A 22,295-nucleotide genomic window follows, 5' to 3' on the forward strand; every position below is an offset into this window, starting at 1 on the left:
AGCCTAAAGGTGCGCGGAACGGCACATGTTACCGTTGTGGGAAAACGGGCCATCACGCTAATGACTGCTGGTGTACGGAGCTGGAATGCCGAAATTGTGGCAGAAAGGGTCACATTGAACGCGCCTGTAGAGGTAAAAAAAGAACAGACAGAGCTGGGAAGCATGGAAGCAAAATGTCTGTATTTGGACAAGAGAGGAAAAAGAGTGTTCATTCAGTGCAGTATGATGGAACAAGCAAAACAGAGGGGAGCGACACCTCTGAGGAGGAAGAGGTGCACATACTGACGGTTGCAGGTGGTCCAAATGGCTACTGGTGTCACCACTGGTGGAGGGACAATCAGTGCGGATGGAGGTGGACACAGGCGCGGCTGTGTCCCTTGTTTCAGACACTGTCTACAACAAAATGCTAAAGCATCTTACCCTTCAGTCAACAAACATTGTGCTAAAGACGTATACCGGCGAACCTGTGGCCATGAGAGGCGTCATTGAGGTGACAGTTAAATTGAACGGACAGACTGCAAAACTGCCACTATATGTGGTAAAGGGAAATTACCCATCGCTACTGGGATGTGCGTGGCTAGAGAAAATCACGCTGGACTGGCCTGCCGTCCGCATGATGTCAAAAGGGGAGTCAGGTCTGACTGCAGTGTTAAACAAACATGCAGAACTCTTCAATGGGGAACTTGGGAGCATGAAAAAGATCAGCGTGAGACTGGACATTAAACCTGACAGCAAGCCGAAGTTTCACAAAGCCCGACCTGTACCCTATGCAATTAGGCCAAAAGTTGAGGCTAACTTGGAGGCCTTAGTCGAGAATGGAGTCCTGGAGCCTGTGAGCGTGAGCAAATGGGCCACACCCATTGTTCCTGTCCTGAAAAAGGGTGGATCTGTTCGAATCTGCAGGGATTTTAAAGTGACTATTAACCCGGTGCTGTCTGCGGAACAGTACCCTCTTCCCCTCATTGATGATCTTTTTACGGACCTGGCCGGAGGGCAAAAGTTCAGCAAAATAGACTTATGCCAGGCTTATCTACAAATGCATGTCGATGACAAATCAAAGGAGCTGCTGACAATTGTGACACACAAGGGGCTATACAGGTACTGCCGCCTTCCGTTTGGAATTACGTCGGCCCCTGCTCTATTCCAAAGGGCAATGGATCAGATTTTGAGTGGACTGCCAGGAGTCCAGTGCTACCTGGACGACATCCTTGTCACTGGGACAAATGAGGAGGATCATCTTCTGAACTTGGATGCGACACTACAACAACTGAAAGAGTACGGACTCAGAGTTCGTAAACACAAATGTGAATTCTTTCAGTCTTCAGTTGAGTACCTGGGGCATATGATTGACGCTACTGGCCTGCATAAGGCGCCGTCAAAGGTCAAGGCGATCATGGAGGCCCCAGCACCTCAGAATGTGAGCCAGTTACGTTCATTTCTGGGGCTACTTAACTACTATGGGAAGTTTATTCCAGACTTAGCAACATTGCTGAAGCCGTTACATCAGTTGCTATGTCAAGGCAAAACATGGAAATGGACTGAACTGTGCAACGAAGCTTTCGCCAAGCAAAGAAAGCATTGCTGAAATCGGAGGTCCTGGCACACTTCGACCCAAAGCTACCCGTGCAGCTAGCATGTGATGCATCACCATATGGTGTGGGAGCAGTCATATCCCACATCATGCCTTCGGGTGAAGAGAAACCTATCGCCTTCGCATCACGCACCTTGAACAAGGCCGAGAGTAACTATGCGCAGATCGAGCGCGAGGCCTTGGGAACCGTTTTTGGAATTCGAAAATTTCATCAGTACCTGTTTGGGAGAAGGTTCACACTCCTGACGGACCACCGTCCATTGACTTCAATCTTCGAGCCCCACACCGGAATTCCGTCTCTCGCTGCAAGCAGGATGCAAAGGTGGGCTTTACTGTTGTCAGGACACACATATGACATCAAATATCGCAAATCCGACTTGCACGGCAACGCAGACGGTCTCTCGAGGCTACCCTTGCCTGTTACTCCCCCAGAGCCTCGTCAGATAGACATCTTCTACTTTAGACAAGTGGAGGGAGCACCTGTCACTGCAGTTCAGGTGCGAAGGTACACCCGCAACGATCCAGTCCTGTCTGAGGTAATGGACGATGTCATTCGAGGGAGAGCTATAGGAGATTCTCCTAGTTTGATAACTTACATTTCAAAAAGAAATGAGCTCTCCGTCCAGGCAGGTTGTCTTCTTTGGGGACGCCATGTCATCATTCCGCCATCTCTGAGGGAACCTATACTGCAACAACTTCATACAGGCCACAGTGGGATGGTTCGGATGAAGGAAATGGCAAGAAGCTACTTCTGGTGGCCAGGTCTCGATGGGAATATTGAGGAGAAAGCCAAAACATGTTCCCCATGTCAAAGGGTCCGGAATGTTCCACAGCTGGCAACCCTACACCCCTGGGATGGGCCTGCAGAAGTGTGGCAGCGAGTACATGTGGACTTCGCCGGTCCTTTCGAAGAGAAGATGTTTATGGTGGTTGTGGACGCTCGTAGCAAGTGGCCGGAGGTCGCTGTGATGAGGTCTACCACGGCAGAGAAAACAATTGAGAAACTTGGTGAGATGTTCAGCCATTATGGCTCACCGGAACAACTCGTAAGTGACAACGGTCCACAATTTGTATCACAGGAGTTTGCAACCTTCCTGCATGTGAATGTGTCCAACACATCAGGTCTGTGCCCTATCATCCCTCTGCTAACGGCCAGGCAGAAAGATTTGTGCAAACTTTGAAGCACGCCTTGAAGGCATCGCAAGGTCAGGGCTCAATCCACCAACGTCTGAACAGCTTCCTGTTGTCCTACAGGAACGAGCCGCATGCCACAACCAAAACTTCCCCCACTTCGCTCATGATGAAGAGGCAGTTGCGGACAAGTTTTGACTTACTCAAACCTCCAAGGGCAGAACAGGTTGTCCATTGTCAACAACATGCTCAAGTTGAAAAGAGAGAGAAAAGAGCCAAGGAGAGACAGTTTCACCCTGGAGAGCACGTCCTAGCTCGAAACTACAACACTGGACCGAAATGGGTTCCTGCTACGGTGATCGCGCAGACGGGCCCTGTGTCTTACACGGTTGAGACTGCTGAGGACGTCGTCTGGAGAAGACACACAGATCAACTGTTGCCAGGAGCAGAGACAGCCACAGAGGCTCCAACGGCTGGTTGGCCTGAACTGTTTCTGGATGATACCGCAAACCAGCATCCTTTGCCACAGTGCTCTTCTCCAACACAGGAAGTCAAAGAGACTGTTCCACCTGTGCAAACTCCTGACTTTCGACTGACACAGGCACCTTCTCCATCCAGGCCTGTGTCAATGCCTACTGCTGTGGAAGCCAGCGATGACCGCCGGTATCCTGTCAGAGAGCTGTGGCCTCCAAGACGCTTGGATCTGTAGGCTTAGTGACTTACCCACAAGACTGGGACAGAATAAACCCCAGGGTAAAGTCAGGGGTTGAGGCAGTCTACCTCTACCCTAGATTCGTTGAGTGCATTGAAAGTAACTTACCTGTTGAGGAATACTGTGGACCCTCCATTTAAGAGGGGAGGAAATGTTATGTATTGTGTGTTCTCCTCCCACCTGTGGTGGTGCTGTCACAGGAGATAAATGGTTGGGTGCTCTCTGTTAAGTTTAGCTCTCTTTGTTCGGAACTTTCCAGAACTTCCTTTCCTTCCAATAAAGCACTTCATGTTTAAATCTCTGAGTTCTGAGTCCTAAATTGTGTCTAGGTAGAAAGGTACCGACACAACAGTTACCTGCCACTTATCAGCCCAAGCCTGAACGTCATCCAGGTCTTGTTGCATGTGGGCATGGACTGCTTCATTATCTGAGGAGTTGTGAATGGCACTGAACACTGTGCAGTCATCAGCGAACATACCCATTTCTGACCTTATGTTTGAGGGAAGGTCATTGATGAAGCAGCTGAAGATGGTTGGGCAAGTAGGTTTTTCCCCCGTATTGGTTCTCCCACCACCTGTCGCAGGCCCAGCTGGCAGCTATGTCCTTCAGCCAACTCGGTCAGTAGTGGTGCTACCGAGCCACTCTTGGTGCTGGACATTGAAGTCCCCCACCCAGAGTACATTCTGTGCCCTTGCTACTCTCAGTGATTCTTCCAAGTGGTGTTCAATATGGAGAGTACTGATTCATCAGCTGAGGGAGGGCAGTAGGTGGTAATCAGCAGGAGGTTTCCTTGCCCATGCTTGACCTGAAGACTACATGGGATCTGGAGTCAATGTTGAGGACTCCCAGGGCCACTCCTTCCCGACTGTATACCACTGTGCCGCCACCCCTGGTGGGTTTGTCCTGCCGGTGGGACAGGGATGGTGAAGTTTAGGACAGTGGCTGAAAGGTATGATTCTGCGAGTATGACTATGTCAGGCTGTTGCTTGACTAGTCTGTGGGACAGCTCTCCCAATTTTAGCACAAGTCCCCAGATGTTGGTGAGGAGGACTTTGCAGGGTCAACTGGGCTGGGTGTGCCGTTGCCGTGTCCATAGCAGGTGCCGAGGTCGATGCCTGGTGGTCTGTCCAGTTTCATTCTTATGATTGTGTTTCATAGCGGTTTGTTACGACCGAGCTGCTTGCTAGGCCATTTCAGAGGGCAGTTAAGAGTCAACCACATGCTATGGGTCTGGAGTCACATATAAGCTAGACCAGGTGAGGATGGCAGATTTCCTTCCCTAAAGGGCATTAGTGAATCAGATGGGCTTTCACAACAATCCGATAGTTTCATGGTTACCATTACTGATACTAGCTTTTTATTCCAGATTTATTTAATTAACTGAATTTAACTTTCCCAGCTGCTGTGGTGGGATTTGAACTCACTGGATCATTCGTCCAGGCCTCTGGATTACTAACCCAGTGACATTACCACTATGCTACTGTTTCCTTTGGAGTAAGCTTTCTATCCAGTGTCACCTCATTGGAACAGCGTCTCTCACCATTGACAGATCGCTTCTTTCATCTCAAGTTCACCTGCCATCTATTACATCAGCATCAGTGCCCTTGAAACTATCTCATATTGGTCCTCAGAATCTCACCATGATCAGCCCCAATACTAGCAGCACCAGGCACACCAGCAGCACTGACAACAACACCAACCTTCTCCACAATCAACTGATGCTGCACAGGACACAGTGCATCAGCACCCGACCACATTGCTGCCCAGAGAGGCCAGGGATGGCCTCACTATGGCCAGATTTACTTCATTTGACACTGTACACCCTAACTGCCACATGATGCGCCAGGTTGACACCACCCCACACCAACACCATAAAGCATCCCTACAATGCTTAAGCCATGCTTTTCACACTCATGACCATTGCGGGGGGTACCGTTATGTCTCACCATACACTGTAACTCACTAAGCCACATCCAAAGGTGCACACAGATTTGTCGAAGAACGCAAAGTGTTGAAAATAAAGGTTTCAACGTTTGACACCACATTAACAGAAACTTTACATGAACATTGCATAAAACACCCAAGTGCCTACCCTTGTGTGTTGTTAGTTGGTATGATTGCACTAGGAAGAGGGTGAGTGTGAGGAGTGGCTAGTGAGATGGAGAAGTGATAATGTAGATAGAGAGGGATGGGTGGAGGTGCAAGGTGAGTTGGTGTGAATAAGGATGTGCAGGAGTAGGGTAGGGAAGGCCGAGTGATGGGGATGTGATGAGTGGCACAGTAGGATGAGGTTGAGTTTGGCTTTGTGATCTACTGAGATCATTGAAAGGTTTGCGCCACTGCAGCCTGGTCCACTTTACGACATCCCTGCTTGTGTCCTTCTGTGCAATGTTTTAATAAGCTGCATTGGTCTCCTGGTGTGGTCTCTTCCACCCATTGGAAGGGAAGAGAGCTGTAGGTGGTTTGCTTTGGTGGTTCAAATCACCCCTCCTACTTAGTTCTATATGACAGGAATTACGGTGAACAGGATTGGGACACAGACAAGCTTTTCAGACTCAACCGCACGGTGTTTAATAAGGTTAACACACACACCCGCCTCCAGTACGTAAAATGCCTGGTGGCGTAAAACAAACAGTACAACAATACAACTTGGCCCGTCGAACAGGCCTCTGTCTTGTATTAAGATGCCTAAAATCACACTGCGTTGCATACAGAGTATCAAATACACACAGAACCTCCCCACTAAAGCCCTCTGGCTTGGTTGGGACACACAACATCCCCTCACACAGTACCGGTGGTCTTAAGGATGCATGGGCTTGGACAATGCTTACCCAGATTGTCTGTTTTCTTGCTGGCTGCTCCCCTGTGTAGAACATGTCTCCTGGTTCTGTATTGCCGATGCAGTATCCAAGTCCCAGTTTCGAGGTTCATTCCTACAGTCGAAGAGCAAGGCGAGGCTCTTGTCGCTCATGGTAGTTTCGAGCAAGCGAGAGAGTGAGAAAATGGCCAAAGCTGCCTACTTTATATCCTTCCAGCCCTGTGCAGTTGCAGTGATGTCTTTTTAATCACCTTTCTTTGTCTTCTTTGTCTGGTTTCCCACCTTTTTGAGCTATCCAATCTAGGTGCTGGTGTTAATGGCATTTTTCACCTGATCCTGGGTTAAGTGGCTTTCCATTAATTTACAATGGCCCTCTTTTGTCCGGTTCCTGCCTTCGGGGCTATCTCATCTCGGTGCCCGTCACTGTATGTGTCACCTAGCCCAGGCCCATTATCTTCTCAGAGAATTCTGTCTGCCCAGAAATTCTCCCATAATTAGTTTGTAGGCCTGGCTGGAATCTCCTGTCCACGAACACCTGACCCCTCCCATCTTCTCCAAACAGGCTTTTGGTAACAATCATTCAAAAAGTTTGAAATGAACTTGGGGCCTGCGTTCGATGCTTACAGAGCCTCCCTCTGTGCTTATGGAGGAAGTCATGGGAGAGCCTGGGTGTAGCCGTGCACCTCTGTGCAGTGCTTGTCAGTGTTTGCAGCACCTCAATGCTGTAGAACACTGACAGCACAACTGTTAAAATCAATTTGCGCGTGGTCCCTTTAAGGAAACCAGCAGACCCGCTTCCTTCAATTGGCCAGCAAACGCGCTCGGCAGCTTAATAAGCCCAAACAGGGGAAAATCATTTTGGACAGCGGGCTGGAGCCAGCAGTGAGGTCGGGACCCACCACCGACTCCGGCCGAACCGGACCCGCCGAGGTAGGGGAAATGCGGCCTTTGTGTAGATTACGTGTTTAGCTCTTTCAGAAGGGCAGGCTAATGTGCTTCAGTCTAAAATAGTTAATCAATTCGTCATGATCAGGCTTGGGAACTGGCTGAGTTCCCAGCCAGTGTTAAATTATAACAGCATTCTGTAAGTAATGAAGCAATACATGAATTATTATCTTTTCACCCACGTTTTTTACCCATTTTCCTTCCTCTTTAATTATTCAGGAGAAAAAAAAAGCCTCATGTTTGATAATGAGAAACCTAACCCAGGGAGTCTTTCGATTTGTTAGCAAAAGTTATGTTGCTCTTAAGTAACTAATTGTAGGTTTGGCCCTCGACCTGGAATATTATGTAAACATGCATAGAAGTGTGCATGTGAGCCCTATGCTGGTAAGTTTATTAATACTGCTTATAATTCTAATATTAGGCATTCCCAAAACATTAAAGAAGTGAGGTCTGAATAGTAGATGGAATGTAACCTATTGGCCCAATAGTGGGATAAAGGGGCGGAAGTCAGACGGATAGCCTGACTGGGTGGGGGCTGGCACTTGGATCCGCTGGGTTTTAGTCCTGTGCATCTTGCAGCCCAAATTCCCAGCCTGGGAATACGGATGAGTCTTCGGCCCACCCTCTCTTAAGTCAACTAGAAGCTCCAGGAGCACGTCTGGCATCATCCTAGTGAATCTACACTATACACGTGCTCTATGGCCTTCTGTCCTTTCTATAATGAAAGTGCCCAAAACTGCACCCAGCACTCTAACTATGTCCAAAATGTTAGTTTGCCCATTATGGGGGCATATTTTAAATCCAGGCAAGTATTCGGTGGGAAACTGCTCTGGTGAGTTGAGTTCCTGCCCGGCGGAGGCAGCAGGAGACCACGGATATTTTAACTGCGGGGTCTCATTGCCGCCGGTCCAAATCCACTCCAGAACAGGGGTGAGGAGGGCACAGAGCAGCTGCCAGCAGGCGAAGATCAGGCAGCCCTTGGCTCCTCGCCACCTTCCAAGTAAGTAACGGGGAGGTAGTTTCGAGAGGATCTCGCGGGAGTGAAAGGGGCGACAGTCTGGGTTGGGGAGTCCATTACCTTCCTTTTGGGTCTTGAGGAGCACGTTCTAGTCCCACAAAGGAAAATTTTAGACTTACCTGAAGGGCCTCTTCTGTCTTCCGACCTGCTGCAGACTTGCTTCTGCCTGGTGGGAAAGTCCCTGCGGCTTCCCTGCTCATCCACCCACCGCCCCCCCCCCCCCCGCCGCACCTCATCGGTTAAAACTGCCTTGGGGTCCTACTGACATATAAGGACCCTGATTTGATTAGCTTTGTGAGGTCCCGCCTGCTTGAGGTGTGTAGCGGGGGCATCTATTTCCTGGTTTATGGTAACATACCTGGCCAGCAGCCTTTTTGCCTGCTGCACTGTAAACCAATTTTAACAGCGGTTCCGAATCGCTACCCCACCTTTCAGTTCTGACTGGAGGACTTACAATTAATGATGTTAAAGCGGACAATGGCCTAGAAATTCGGTTTTGGCGCAGCGAGGGCTTTAGCGCCGGAAGTTAGTGCCGGCGCTAAGTCCCCCTGCGCGCGCCAAAAATTCAGTAGCGCCGCGCCCAAACGGCTGCCGGCGCTACTGAGGGGTCTCAGCGCCTCAAAACTGGCGCCACGCGCCGCATTGCAGCGCTATTCCGGCGCTGCGGCGCCCGCTGCGGTGCGGCAGGCTCGGGAAGTGCAGGCCTCCTCCTTCCGTTAAGGAGGAGCTGCCTGCACCCGGCCGCGGCCCGCGATAATCTTTTAAAAAATGAGCCCGGCACCTCGGACAAGTGCCGGGCTTGCTTCTGTTCCGGGGGGGGCGGGGGGGGGAAGTCCGGGGAGGGAGCTGCGGCCAGGCGGCTGGCGGGAAAGCGGCCGGCCGCCGCGGGGCCTTTAATGCGCCGGCGCAAAGTTCTGTAAGGCACCCCTGCCAGAACGTTGCTTGCGGCTGCCACGGGCGAGGCGGCCGCAACTCAATTTCCGAGTTCGGGCGGGTTACCATGGCAACCGGGACGCTGCGCACACCGATGACGTCATCGGTGCCGGCGCAACGCTACCGGCCTAACGCCGATTTAGGGCCCCTGTCAATTTCTAAACTGGCCATAACTTCGGCGCTAGGCCCTCTAGCGCCTCAAAAGCGGCGCTAAGGCCAGTGAATTTCTAGGCCAATTTGTTTGGATATGAGCAAAGTCAAAATTTATTAAACTAAAGAACCATAATCAAATATAAACTATACCACACGAACATAGTAAATGCAACAAAAGTATATAACAAAGGGGGTACACACGGCAAAAATGAGGGATACAGTGGCTACAATGTTATTTAAACAATCTTAGCAATTCCCTTAAATCACCACCCCAAAGTCCTTGCTAGGTTGTCTTGTTTGAGGAGTCAGAACACTCTGCTCACCTGTGATCCAGCGAAGTAAAAAGAGAAGAGCCGAAGTAAAAAGAGAGCCGATAGCTTCTCAGTAGCTATCTTTTATACCTGTTGCTGCTGCCGCTCTGTCTGGAAAAATTCCCGCCTAAAGTTCCAGTACACAAAAAAAAGGACTGTGATTGGCTGTTGAATCATAGCCAGCCATAATCGACCTCGGGTCAGGTAGGCAACTCCTGACCTCCCTGGTTTGATTGACAGGTCTTTCACACAAACACATTACAAGCTGTAAACCTCTGTGTTTGACCGGGCTCCAAAGCACAAGCCTTAAAAGATGTTCCTTCTCAATGTGTGTGAATACTTCCCCAAATTTCCTTGACTCTGTTGTAGTCTAGTCCAGCAGTCTTTCGTGGCTCTGAACATGCTTCAAAACATTGATCTGACCCAGAGGCAATTCAAAAACACATAAATCTTCATCCACGATGTGGACCAATGTTTCTCTTGTTTTCAGGGGAATTTTGCGAAACCCTTACAGGTGGGAGCCTGTTGGTGTAGGGTTTATGGGGATCGGGTGGGATATGTGTCGGTGCAGGCTCGATGGGCCGAAATGGCCTCTATCTGCACTGTGGGGTTTCTGTGATTTCTGTGAAAACCCTGCTGGTTAATATTGGAAATGTTCGGCATCTGAGTGGGTAAGTAACCTACTTGTTTTTAACTGCCTACCTGTCCGTTTACCACTGGACGGATACTGTGACCATCAAGCCCTATATTTTTTTTTATTCGTTCTTGGGATATGGGCGTCGCTGGCAAGGCCAGCATTTATTGCCCGTCCCTAGTTGGCCTTGAGAAGATGGTGGTGAATCGCCTTCTTGAACCGCTGCAGCCCGTGTGGTGAAGGTACTCCCACAGTGCTGTTAGGGACGGAGTTCCAGGATTTTGACCCAGCGACGATGGTCTTGTACTTTGGTCTTGTACTCTATGCCTCTATTTATAAAATCCAAATTAGTATTGTCCATATTTATAGCTTTATCTACCCGCGCTCACTGGCCTATAAATTTGGACGCTAACTGGAGTACTATTCCCCAGATATGGCAGGCAGGAAGCGCGTGCACATTTCCGGATCTCCAGCCCTGATCCAACCTCCGGCCTGACCACAATCCCAGACCCCCGGCCCTGCTCCAACTCCCAACTCCTACCCCCAGCTTGACCTCGATCCCAGACCCTCCTGGCCCCAATCTGACCCCCAGCTACGACCCCTAACCTAAACCTGGCCCCAGACCCCTGGCCTCGATCCAACCCCTGACCCCGGCTTGACCCCAAACCTGGATCCCCGGCCCCAATCCGTGTAATAGCTGCAGCATATTTCTTGCTTCTGACAGTCAGTGAGCTCCTGACTGCAGCTCACTGTGAATACAAAGTGAGGACATCTGCTGGGGTCAGCTGTTCACGATTTGTTTGACTAAAAAACACTTCGGTATAACCTGTAATGTTAGAGACCAGCATTGATACAGTCATCGTTTCATGCTGCAGCTGTTAACTGCTCTGAGTCATTTCAACATCACTGAAGCCTGCAGATGCCAAGAAAAATTGCATTTTCTCAATGATAAAATATTGATTTCAGCACTCTTCCAAACCCTATAACCGAATCTAAATAATTCAGTTTGTGATGAAATATTCCATCCATCACTCATTGGTATTCTCTGCCTGTGACTGTGGTTGGTTTCAGTTTCATTTCCCTTACCTCAGTTCCGTTTCCTCACCATTGTATTGTACTGTGTGTAGGGCTCCGCCCATACCTGGCCCCTATGTAAGCTGGCCCAGCCTGCATCACATCCAGTACGGCAGACCTCTGGATGGAAGATACCTCTCCTCTGTGTGTTACCTTCTAAGTCAATAAAAGCCTTGTTTTGTTTCGCTAACATCGAGTCTCGGATTTATTGAGGCACATCACAGTTGTGGTAGCGCAATAGGCGGTAACTGAAGGCAGTGGTCCCAGCGGAAGACGTAATCCGCAGTTTCAGCCTTCCATCAAGCCTCTTGTAGTCAGAGTCTTCTCTTGTCCCAGGTGTCCATTCTTGCTTAAATATATCCATTTTGAAGTCCTGTGGTTTATCATAACCAATTTCAAGTTTCAAACCCAGCTCAACCAGACAAAATTATCCTCCCTCGCATTATGAATCAGAAGAGCATTCTGCCCACGACGCTAAATACAAATTCATGATCTGCATTTAAAAAATGATTTCCTAACACCATACGGTGATGTCAGGAACTCTTTTTGTTTGATTCACTAAGGAATACTGATTAAAAGGGCATTGGATTCACTACTAAGTGTTTGCAAATGTTTTTTTTGTTGCTTATTCACAAACGCATTAGCCCCAGTTTTAACCTGGGGCATGAATCTTGCACGCAGGAGGTGGGGCGGGCATCAAGTCCTCATGGCATATTCGACATGAGGCCCGGGCCATTTTACTCCCAGGCCCCATTTTAATAAGATCGATGGGCTGATCTCCCGATCGTGTGGCGATTCAGCCAGCCCGCCCACATCACACATGCAGTTACTGGAGCGACTCCCGACGCCTACTTTAAAGTGGGGATGCGACTCTTTAGCAAAGGTTGTATCCCTGCTTTCAGCTTTCATTGCATAATTGTACAATACATTTTTCAGGAGACTGCCCACCCCCGCACCCCCACCACCCCTGCTTTTCAGACACCTCCCTGGAGTTCCTAGTGGAGGAAGTAAGGACAAGGAGGGGCAGCTTTTCCTCAGAACCCCCAAGGCCACCATGAAGAAATTAAAATCTTCTTGTCTGTCAGCTGTATGAACCCTATGTGAAATGGGTTTGGGTAGCCTCAACCCAGTTGCTTATGGACATATGCACTGAACTGCTCCTGATTCAGTATTAATTTGCACTTAATTGTAATCTCAGTTAGCGAGGTCACAGAATGGCCGGTGTGGAAAATGATGAATGCCACACATGTAGAAGGGGCTGAAAAACATGGTTACGACACAGTAAAGGGGGGCATATCCTACATCTAACCAGACTGTACCTAACCTGAGAATAGTTGATGCTGACAAAAACTGCTGAAAATTAGAAATTGTTCCTCTTCCCAGCACTAATGCCCATCAACCAGAAGGGATTGAGGGCTATGGTGAGAAAGTGGGTAGTTGGGATTAAAAACATAAAGTTAGGATTGTTGGTCTTAATGGCCTTTTCCTGCCTTTAAAAATTCATAGGGCTAGAAATTCATTATAGCCCAGGAATGGGCGATATCATTGGAAAAGTTGGAGAATTAGCGCCAGGTGCATGCAAAATTCATGCTCACTGCTCAAATAAATGATTGGAGCGCTAATTCAAGTCTTAAAGCCCAAGCTCATTGGCATTACACTCTTCTTCTTTCACATGGTAGTAGCAAAGCAAATCAAATGTCAATATCTAAGTCAGATATTCCAGACCAAAGCTTCTGGTGTAACAGCGTGGATATCTTGTAGGCTGCCTGTGAATTTCCTCTGAGGGCAGTGCTTAATGATGTGATCCAGGGTCTGATTAGGAGCTCCACAATCGCATGATGGGGATGCTTTAATCTTCCATCTATGGAGAAGGTGGCAGCATCTACCATGACCGGTTCTGAGGCGGTTGATGGTTGTCCACTGTTTGCGAGGAAGGTTTGATCCTTCAGGTTGTACTGTGGGGTCCTCTATAAGGAATCCATTCCGTACGTCATAGTTCTTCCAAGCATTTCGCCATCGATCATCAAGGCTGAGGGGAGATTGCTGAAGGGCTTCGGCGACGGTCCAAAATGGCCGCCTAGATTTGAAACGGGTTGGTGGTAGGTAGTTCAAGTCGGCCTGGATTGGCATGTCTTTGCTGGTGTAGCGGTTGTATTCTCTGGAGACTGCATATTCGTGGTGTGATGTTTACAAGCACAGACAGCCAAGGTGTTGGTGTCGATAAAAGCATACTGGTGATAATTTTCATAGTAGAATTCAGCTGGACATCAACGGATTTGACATGCGGACTTGATAGCCATGCCAGAGAGCAGCACTCCGCTGTAGAGTACACCAGGATGAGTGCTGCCGTACAGAGGGTTTGAGCATCTGCTCCCCATGTGGATCCATCGAGTTTCTGGATCAAGTCGACCCTACTTTTTAGTTTCTTCCCAAGGTTCTAGAGATGTTGTCTATATGACAGGGTGCGATCAAGCGTGACTCCTAAATAGGAGGGGTTTATGAAATGGTTTACCTCTGCGCCACAAAAGGAGACATTCAAAGCTTGGTTTGCTTGATGGGTGTTGAGGTGGAATGTCGTGGTGACGGTCATTTGCAGGTTTGGCCGAAGTCACCATCGGTGGAAGTAGGCCTCCATCCTCTGTAAATCACAGGTCAGGGTCTCCTCGGTGATGGACAGATTCGTGTTTTCCATGGCCAAGGCAATGTCATCAGCGTATACGAACTTGTGGGACTCTGTTTCGGGCAGGTCACTGGTGTAAATGTTGAATAATATGGGTGCCAGGACAGAACGCTGTGGGAGTCCATTGTTCAATGTCCTACATCTGCTCTTCTGGGTGCCAGAGTACAGGCGTCAGCGTCGGTTGCTAAGCATGGAGTTGAGAAAATGGATCGTTGTTCTGCAGGGTAAAATGGTAAAGAGTTTGAAAAGCAGGCCATGCTTCCATACTGTGTCATACGCTGATGACAGGTCCACGAGTGCTACGGCGGTCTTGAGCTGGCGCTGGAAGCCTGCTTTGATGTGCGTTGTTAAAGCTACCACTTGGTGGCAGCAGTTATGGCCGCTCCGGAAGCCCGCTTGCTCCTTAGGAATGGTTGGCTCAATGATGGGGGTTTGTCTGTGGAGTAGTAGCCTCTCCAGCACTTCATAACAAGTGCAAAGTAAGCAGATCGGGTGGTAGCTGGAGGCTTCACAAGCATTCTTCCCCTACCTCAGGAGAGCAATTATGTTAGTCTCCCTCCAAATAGGTGGAATTTTACCAGTTGCCAGTACCTCAGAGAAGAAGGAGGTCAACCATCTCTTCACTTTGGATCCCAGTGCTTTTAAGAATTCTAGGTAAACACCATCTGGACCAGCAGCTATTCCAGATTTGGTTGTCGACAGGGCTGCGTTTAGTTCATCCAAGGTGAATGGATCAGACATAGTTGACGATCTTGGTGCCGCCATCAAGTTTGTCGAAAGCTGGCGCTTCACCTGGCGTCGGAATTCTTTGTCCATCAGAGCCTTTGATGTTTGTATCAAGCGTTACATTCAAAAGGTGGACCAATATTGCGTGCAGTCTAATCGCAACTCATGATTGCCACAGGCTTTTTCCACTTCTCAAAAGGGAGGTTCATTGATGCTGCAGAACCTCATTCTCAGCATTGCTGGCTGTGCAGCTGCCTCAGCAAGCAGCAGCAAGTCAAGGATAAGGAGCCAGGTGACTGAAGCAGCTGTACTCATGGCAGATCCACGCCCCAGGGAGAGAGCCCGCAGGTTCAGCGATCAAGCACTGGAGGCATTGGTGTTCACTGTGGAGAGACGGAGGGCAGTGCTCTAACTGGCAAGTGGCAGGAAGCCCTCGCCACAAGGCTTCAACACCATGTGGAGGGAGGTAGCACAACACGCCTCGGGCAGCACTGTGGTCCCCAGGACCCGCTCACAGTGCAGGAAGAAATTTAACAACTTCACTCGGGTGGTCAGGGTGAGTGAATGCTTCAACAAATGCTATGTACCACTATCTGAACCACAGTCTGCACACACTGCCAAAAGCACCACACCCCAGCACTCACCCACCAACAATCTCTACCTACCAACACTCACACCCACATCTCACACCTTGCACGCAATGACAGCTATTCAACTATGGCAGGCACATCACCCAAACACATTGCTGCACACTCACTCACACACTTTCCTTTCTCTTGTATGCCAAGGTGGCTCACAACAGGAGGGAGCAGGAGTGCACAGCCAGGGGACAAGCCTACACAGAATCACTGTCTGTGCTGGAGAATAGAGTACTGCAGATTATTGGGCGCTGTGGCCACCGGAGACGTTGACCCCCTTGGGGACAACAACGGTATGTTCATCCTTACTGCTTCTTCTCACAGCCCACTTCCACCTCACCCCACGAGCGTTTTGCACTTTCCAGCTAATCATGCTGTATGTATGCATTTCTCCCTTCCTGCCCCCTCCCCTCACTTTAACGCAACTCTTGTGGCTTTATGCAACATGGGGAATCCGCTATCTGGGCAAAGCCACATGCATGTTCGTCCTGCTTCTCTCTGGTGATGTGGAAGGAAATGTAATCCCTTCTCCCACTGTAGAGAGCCTTTGTGGCCACTCGGATGCAGCGATGGACAGTGAACTGTGAGATGTTATCTATGACACCTGTTGCAGACTGAAAGGATCTGCTGGTGAAGAAACTGAGGGTGACAGTGACCTTTACTGCCACTGAGAGAGAGCTGTGGTCGCCCTGATCTGAGGCTGGAGGTCTGGTTGCAGGAGGTGGCAGAGTTCTGTGACCACTTCCTTGGTGAAGCAGAGCCTTCTAATACACTGCTGCTCGCTTAATTGGAGGTAGGAGAAGTGCTCTCAGAATACCCTCAGAGGGTAAGGCCTCCTGTTGAGAGCCCTCATGTCCCTCCTCCTCTCTCTGGCTGCATGTTCCACTCTTTCTAGCTGCCTCTGCTACCTCCGCCATAGATCCTGGAGGGCGAGGTTGACTACCAGTACAGTCTCATTAATGTAAGCCAAGTGTAGCAGTTTGATTTTTTAAAGAATAAATGTAGCTACTTTTTAGTTCCCACAAAACTCCTGATACAAAATAACCTTTAAATTACTGAATTAAACTGTTGCACAATGTGAAACTGACAAGAAAGCACTGAAACTCCACTAACCTACAGCTGCGACTCATTACTCATGATCCCTTTTAAATAACGTCCCTGGAGCCGGCTTCCAGCTGCTTCATGCCAGCTCTCTCTGTTGCTGTTTGGTTGAGGTGCTAAGATAGGTGGCAACAATCAATTTCACAGATCGGGCAGCTAGTGAGCGTTGCACACTCACTGACGTCAAGCTCTGCCTGGCGTTGAAGTCCCCAGTGGTACCTTGTATCGGCGGCGCAACGGGCGGAGGGGGGGGTGAATTTGCCGTGCGGTGCTGGATTCACCTCACCCTGGTGCTACTGCCATCTGCTGGCATTAACGGGAGGCACTAAGATACCAAATTTTTCCCCCTAAGGTTCTGATGTTCAATTACTTCACCTCTTGTCTTTAGTTGGAGGCCACTCAAGAAGCAGGTGCTGCAGCGCTTCGGAATGCCTCAAAGAAACTCTATGATCATTATCAAAAGCAGATGGATGAACTAAGACAACAGCATGATCAAGAGAAGCACAGACTACAGGTTAGAGTGTGATTAAGCATCAGTCTGAATGTTACAAATTAAAAGGAATAGACAGAATGTGTAACACAAGCATTTGCCAGGATTGCATGTCCTTATAGGATAACATGTTGACAGTAAACCACTTTAGTTAGTTTCTGTTCTTTATCGGGCCATCAGGGAAGGAGGTGCTGGAGATCAGGCACTACTCACATGGAGGATGGATTACCTTCTATTGACCTAACAACAGCATCGGCAGAGACCTGGGAGCAGGTTGTCTGCCTGTCAGCTCATTGGTGACATTGTGTGTGTTGTAAGGTGAACTAAAACTATGGGAACACTATCAGCCAGAAGCCCCCAAAACCAAACAACAATTGAGATTATACAAAGCCAACGATCTGGCTTTTTTAAGCAAAGGGATTAGCTTACAGATTATAGGAGGAATCAATTAGGTGCAATAAAAAAGACATGAATCAACTTTGGTGAGAATTAACCCCAAAAATGTTTCACTTCCTTTTCAGGCTTTTGCTGAGGAGCAGGAGCAAAATTTGGAGAGAAGTGTGGAAAATTTCAATAACCTGGTGATGAAGCTTCAGCAGAAACAGAACAGAGCCACAGAGCTGGAAAGGCTAATAGAAAGGATGGAAAAGGTAAATGGAATGAGCCTGAAGGAAGAAATTCTGTTACCTTTTACCTGAATCTGTAACATGTCTGCCCTCAAGTTTGCTGACAATGGGGCTGTGAATTTTGTGGGGAGACCATAAAGTGCAGATCTGGGGTGGAGCATAAATTCCACTCGCCCACTGCAATATCCCTGACCCTGTTCGAAATTCCAGGGTGAGGCGACTTGAAATATTTCGGGTGTGCCTCCACGCCATTCCCAGTGTTACTGGGGCAACACCTGACCGGAAGAAGAAACATTTTCAGTGGATCCACGGGACTGTGGAACCATCCTAAAAAATCTTCAAAAAGTGCTGCTCGCTTCTTCTGTCTCACTATTGATTCATATTGACCCTAGGAAGTCCTGCCAACTTCAGCCTAAACATAGTCCTTTGGAAACGTACTGAGAAGGGGTAAAGAACAGTTTGGTCATTTTTAAAAATCCTTCCTCAGTGATAGCAAAAGTTCAGGTTAAACTTGTGGCATACAATGAGAAAGGTGGCAATGCTGTTCATGAGGAGTGCCTGCCACCCACTGAGAATCACACTCAATGCTTGTAGGCAGAGGTAAGAGAGGTCTCTATGGGGTTGAGGTGGCTCCAAGATGATATGCCTAGTGATTAATGCCTGATGCAAGCAGCTTTCGCAGCATTCCAGGGCAGATGATGATCAACCAGCACAGTTAGACCTGTCAGCAGGGCTTGGGATTCTTCCAGCTTGGCTCCAGATAGCATAAAATTCATTGCTTTATCGATAGGGTGGTCCTTGCTGGACAAGCAATAGGAGTTTATTAATGCACTTGGGGGTCCTTAATCCCAGTCTCTGCCTAATCTCCCTACTAAGTGGGGTCTGAACCTATGGGGAGAAATTATGCAGAGAGAAACTCTTCCTGTGTGGATTTCGCAGAAGCTTGGGCAGAAGACTCGTAAACACAGTGATGGGTTTTAAAGTTTGTCAGGCATCCACCCAATCAAATAAACTTGCTATATTGCTCAAACTGGGTCGTGTCTCTTCAGACACAAACCATGATTGGAAGGACAAAGGGTAGATTTTTCTGTTAATGCAACTGGGTGTATTGGATCACCCTGGTGCAACGCATAGAGCAATATTGGGCAGGGAGAAGCACATGCCGGTATCAGAGCCTGTCCAATTTTCCATCCATATACATTTTCCTCTATATGCTGTGCCCAGGTTATACAATACACTCAGGCACAATAACAGGAACATCTTTCTCAGGATCTATAATTGTGCTCCTGGATGTTTTTCATTGTTTAAGTGGATGTAGTACTAAAATCTCACCCTTTACTGAAATCCTAATGACAATACTGAAATTACACATTTAAAATCTAATATTGTATTATTTAAGGTGTACTAAAGCCTGAGAAAGAAGCACAATGAAAACACTCTTGGGGTTTAATTTCCTCTGGTAGTGCACTGATTAGCGCATTCACATAAAATTCCGTTGTGTTCTATTTTAACACAGCCTGTTTTATACATTAACAACTGTGTTAAAATAGCATTCAAAGGAAGTTTATAGGAAGATAATATTGGCCTAGAAATTGTGGTTGGAGGCGTACCTCTGGAGTACACCACTGAGCCGCGAAACATTTACAAAATTACCTCCTGGTGCCCAGGCTGTTAAGTCTGTGTGTTATAGTGATAATTACTACACAGACTACAAGAGTAAATTCAACAGGTCTTTACTGGTTGGAGGTAGGGACTATACTGAATACAATATTACTACACAGTGCTTATATACCGGTGTGGTCACCACCGGTATTACGTATACAGCAGCCAGAGAAAGTAGTACATCTCTTAAGGTGGAACAGGCTTAAGTTCTCTTAAGGTGGAATAGGTTACATACACCACAATCCTCCCTTTTTAGCTTAACAGTCATATCCCCATTTAACATAACATAATAACATATATACATATATAACTTCAGGTATAACAGTTCAAAGGTTCAGTCCCTCAGGAGGCTTTCTGATGCGGCTTGGATAACGCCTCTCAGTAGTCTCTGATTCTTGTTGTTGAGGTGCCTCCTCTATTTGGTTTCCAATGTATTGGGTGTCATCATCATCAAGTACATTCCCTGCCGAGGTAGATGCTTCAGGTTCATTAACGTCTTCCACAGTTGTCTCTGTCACAACCATGGGTTCGACCCTTGCTCTCGACTCTACCAGTTGATCCGCATGACGCCTTATCACATTATGACCAATATCTACTGTGTACATCAGAGGTCCTTGTCTGGCCCGAATTGTTCCGGACTGCCATTTTTCGTTTCCATAGCCCCTTGCCAACACTGGTTGTCCTACGTCGAAAGTTCGAGTGGTCTTGTTGTTAATATGCCGAAACTGTTTGTTTTCCACTTCCCTCCGCACATTTGGTTTTAACAAGTCCAACTTGGACCGCAACCTCCTGTTATAAAACATCATGGCAGGACTTTGGTTAGTGAATACCACTACTTCAGAAAAGACAATTGCGGTGTTAAGAACAATATTCGCAAGGAACGGATTGCCAGAACAGATCTGTTCGGACAACGGACCACAGTTTGTATTGGAAGAATTCCGACAATTCTTAAAGAAGAATGGGGCAGAGGTATAATGTTTTACTCCATTCTTCTTTAAGAATTGTCGGTATTCATCTGATGACTTCTGGCCATTTGGAATGTGCGTCCACCGCGATTAGGAACATGGAGTCCATGAATGGACCAGCAAAGTCAATGTGTACGCGTTGCCATGGGGCTGAAGGCCATTCCCATGGGTGTAGCGGTGCTATCGGAGGTGCATTTTGCACTTTTTGGCACCCAGCGCAGCTTTTCGTTAACTCCTCAATCTGTTGGTCAATACCCGGCCACCATACATAAGCCCTAGCAAGACTTTTCATTTTAACTCCCCCCAGATGACCTTCATGCAGTTCGTTTAAAATTCTTTCCCTTAACTTGGGAGGAATAATCACTCTTGTCCCGTACATCAAGGTACCATGGCAGACGGACAGCTGGCCTCGCCTTGCCGAAAATGCCGGTAACAGAGGATCACCCCGTGTTGGCCATCCTTTCACTGTCACCTCGTAGACTCTGGACAGTGTCGGGTCGTTCCTGGTTTCTCTTTCAATACTTGCATTGGTGACTGGTAAACACTCGATGATGGTCGAATGAAATAACTCAACAGGGTCAACTTTCGTTGTGTCTTCTTCTTCAGGTAGTGGCAGGCATGACAGCCCATCAGCATTGCCATGCTGTTTTGTACCTTTGAATTCTATTTGATATTGATGTGCCCCTAGGAAAAGAGACCATCTCTGGAGACGCTGCGCTGTCATCACCGAAACACCCTTCTTAGGGTTAAAAATGGATACCAACGGTTGATGGTCCGTCAGAAGTGTAAATCTTTGGCCCTGCAGGTAATGATTAAACTTCTTCACTCCCCATACAAGGCTAAGAGCCTCCCTATCGATCTGCGCATAGTTGCGCTCAGCGGAGATCAATGATCTGGATGCAAACGCGACTGGCCTTTCCGTGCCATTTGGCAACTTGTGTGAGAGTACTGCCCCAATACCATATGGAGAAGCATCACAAGCCAACCGAATAGGCAGTGTCGAGTTGAAGTGAGCCAACACTTCCTCTGAGGTGATCAATTCTTTGCTTTTGCGAAATGCCTTCTTACAGTTTTCGCCCCATTCCCATGGTACCCCTTTCTGTAAAAGAGCGTTTAACAGGTGCAGTACCGTGGATAGGTTTGGCAGAAATTTATGGTAATAGTTAATTAATCCTAGAAACGACCTCAACTGAGAGACATTCTCCGGAGCGGGAGCCTTTACAACTGCCTCAATCTTGTCAGGAGACTTATGAAGCCCCTCCCGGTCAATGACATGGCCACAGTACGAGATCCGCTTCTGGAAGAACTCACATTTCTGCCGATTTACTCTAAGTCCATACTCTTTCAGTCTGTTGAGCACCAGTTCCAAGTTTGCGAGATGTTGTTCATCACCATCACCTGTGATCAGAATATCGTCCAGGTAACATTGTGTGCCTGGAATTCCCTGTAATACCTGCTCCATGGCCCTCTGCCAAATTGCTGGAGCCGATGCCACTCCAAAAACCAGCCTATTGTACCGGTACAACCCTCGATGCGTGTTGATCGTGAGGTATTGGCGTGACTCTTCCTCAACCTCCATCTGCAAGTACGCCTGCGCCAGGTCTATCTTGGTGAAGTGTTTCCCGCCAGACAATGAAGTGAAAATATCCTCAATCCGTGGAAGCGGATACTGCACCGTGTGAAGCACCGGATTAACGGTGATTTTGAAATCTCCACAGATGCGAACCTTCCCTGGATCTCCTGGCTTGTTGCTCGCAGGACGTTTCATAACGGGAACAATGGGCGTAGCCCACTCACTCCAATCTACCTTAGACAGTACACTTGAACGTTCTAGTGCTTCCAGTTCCGCTTCAACAGTAGGTCGTATTGCATCGGGTACCGGTCTGGCTTTAAAAAATTTTGGTTGTGCATGTTCATCAATCTTGATGTTTGCCGTAATTCCTCTCAGTGTTCCCAGTCCCTGCTGGAACACCTCTTTAGCATCATCCAATATTCTGGACAATCGTTTAGGTTTGACATCTGTTTCCCCGGAATCTACCGTTAGTGCCTTCAAGGAGTGCCAGTCCATATTCATTTTCCTAATCCAC

At 48.1% G+C, this 22,295-nt stretch overlaps 1 protein-coding gene across 2 annotated transcripts in view; it reads left to right on the forward strand.

Moving 5' to 3' along the window:
• Positions 1 to 22,295, forward strand: part of LOC147123563 (coiled-coil domain-containing protein 68-like) — a 151,668-nt gene that overhangs the window by 80,258 nt on the left and 49,115 nt on the right. For both annotated transcript variants that reach the window (XM_085974677.1, XM_085974685.1), the window contains exons 5-6: positions 16,854 to 16,979; positions 17,477 to 17,605. In XM_085974677.1, the coding sequence (XP_085830803.1) occupies positions 16,854 to 16,979; positions 17,477 to 17,605 (255 nt within the window). The remainder of the gene's footprint in view (positions 1 to 16,853; positions 16,980 to 17,476; positions 17,606 to 22,295) is intronic.

The sequence above is a fragment of the Somniosus microcephalus genome, chromosome 2, assembly GCF_052327205.1.
Source record: "Somniosus microcephalus isolate GS21.2 chromosome 2, FLI_Smic_1.0, whole genome shotgun sequence".
In the NCBI taxonomy this organism is placed as follows: Eukaryota; Metazoa; Chordata; class Chondrichthyes; order Squaliformes; family Somniosidae; genus Somniosus; species Somniosus microcephalus.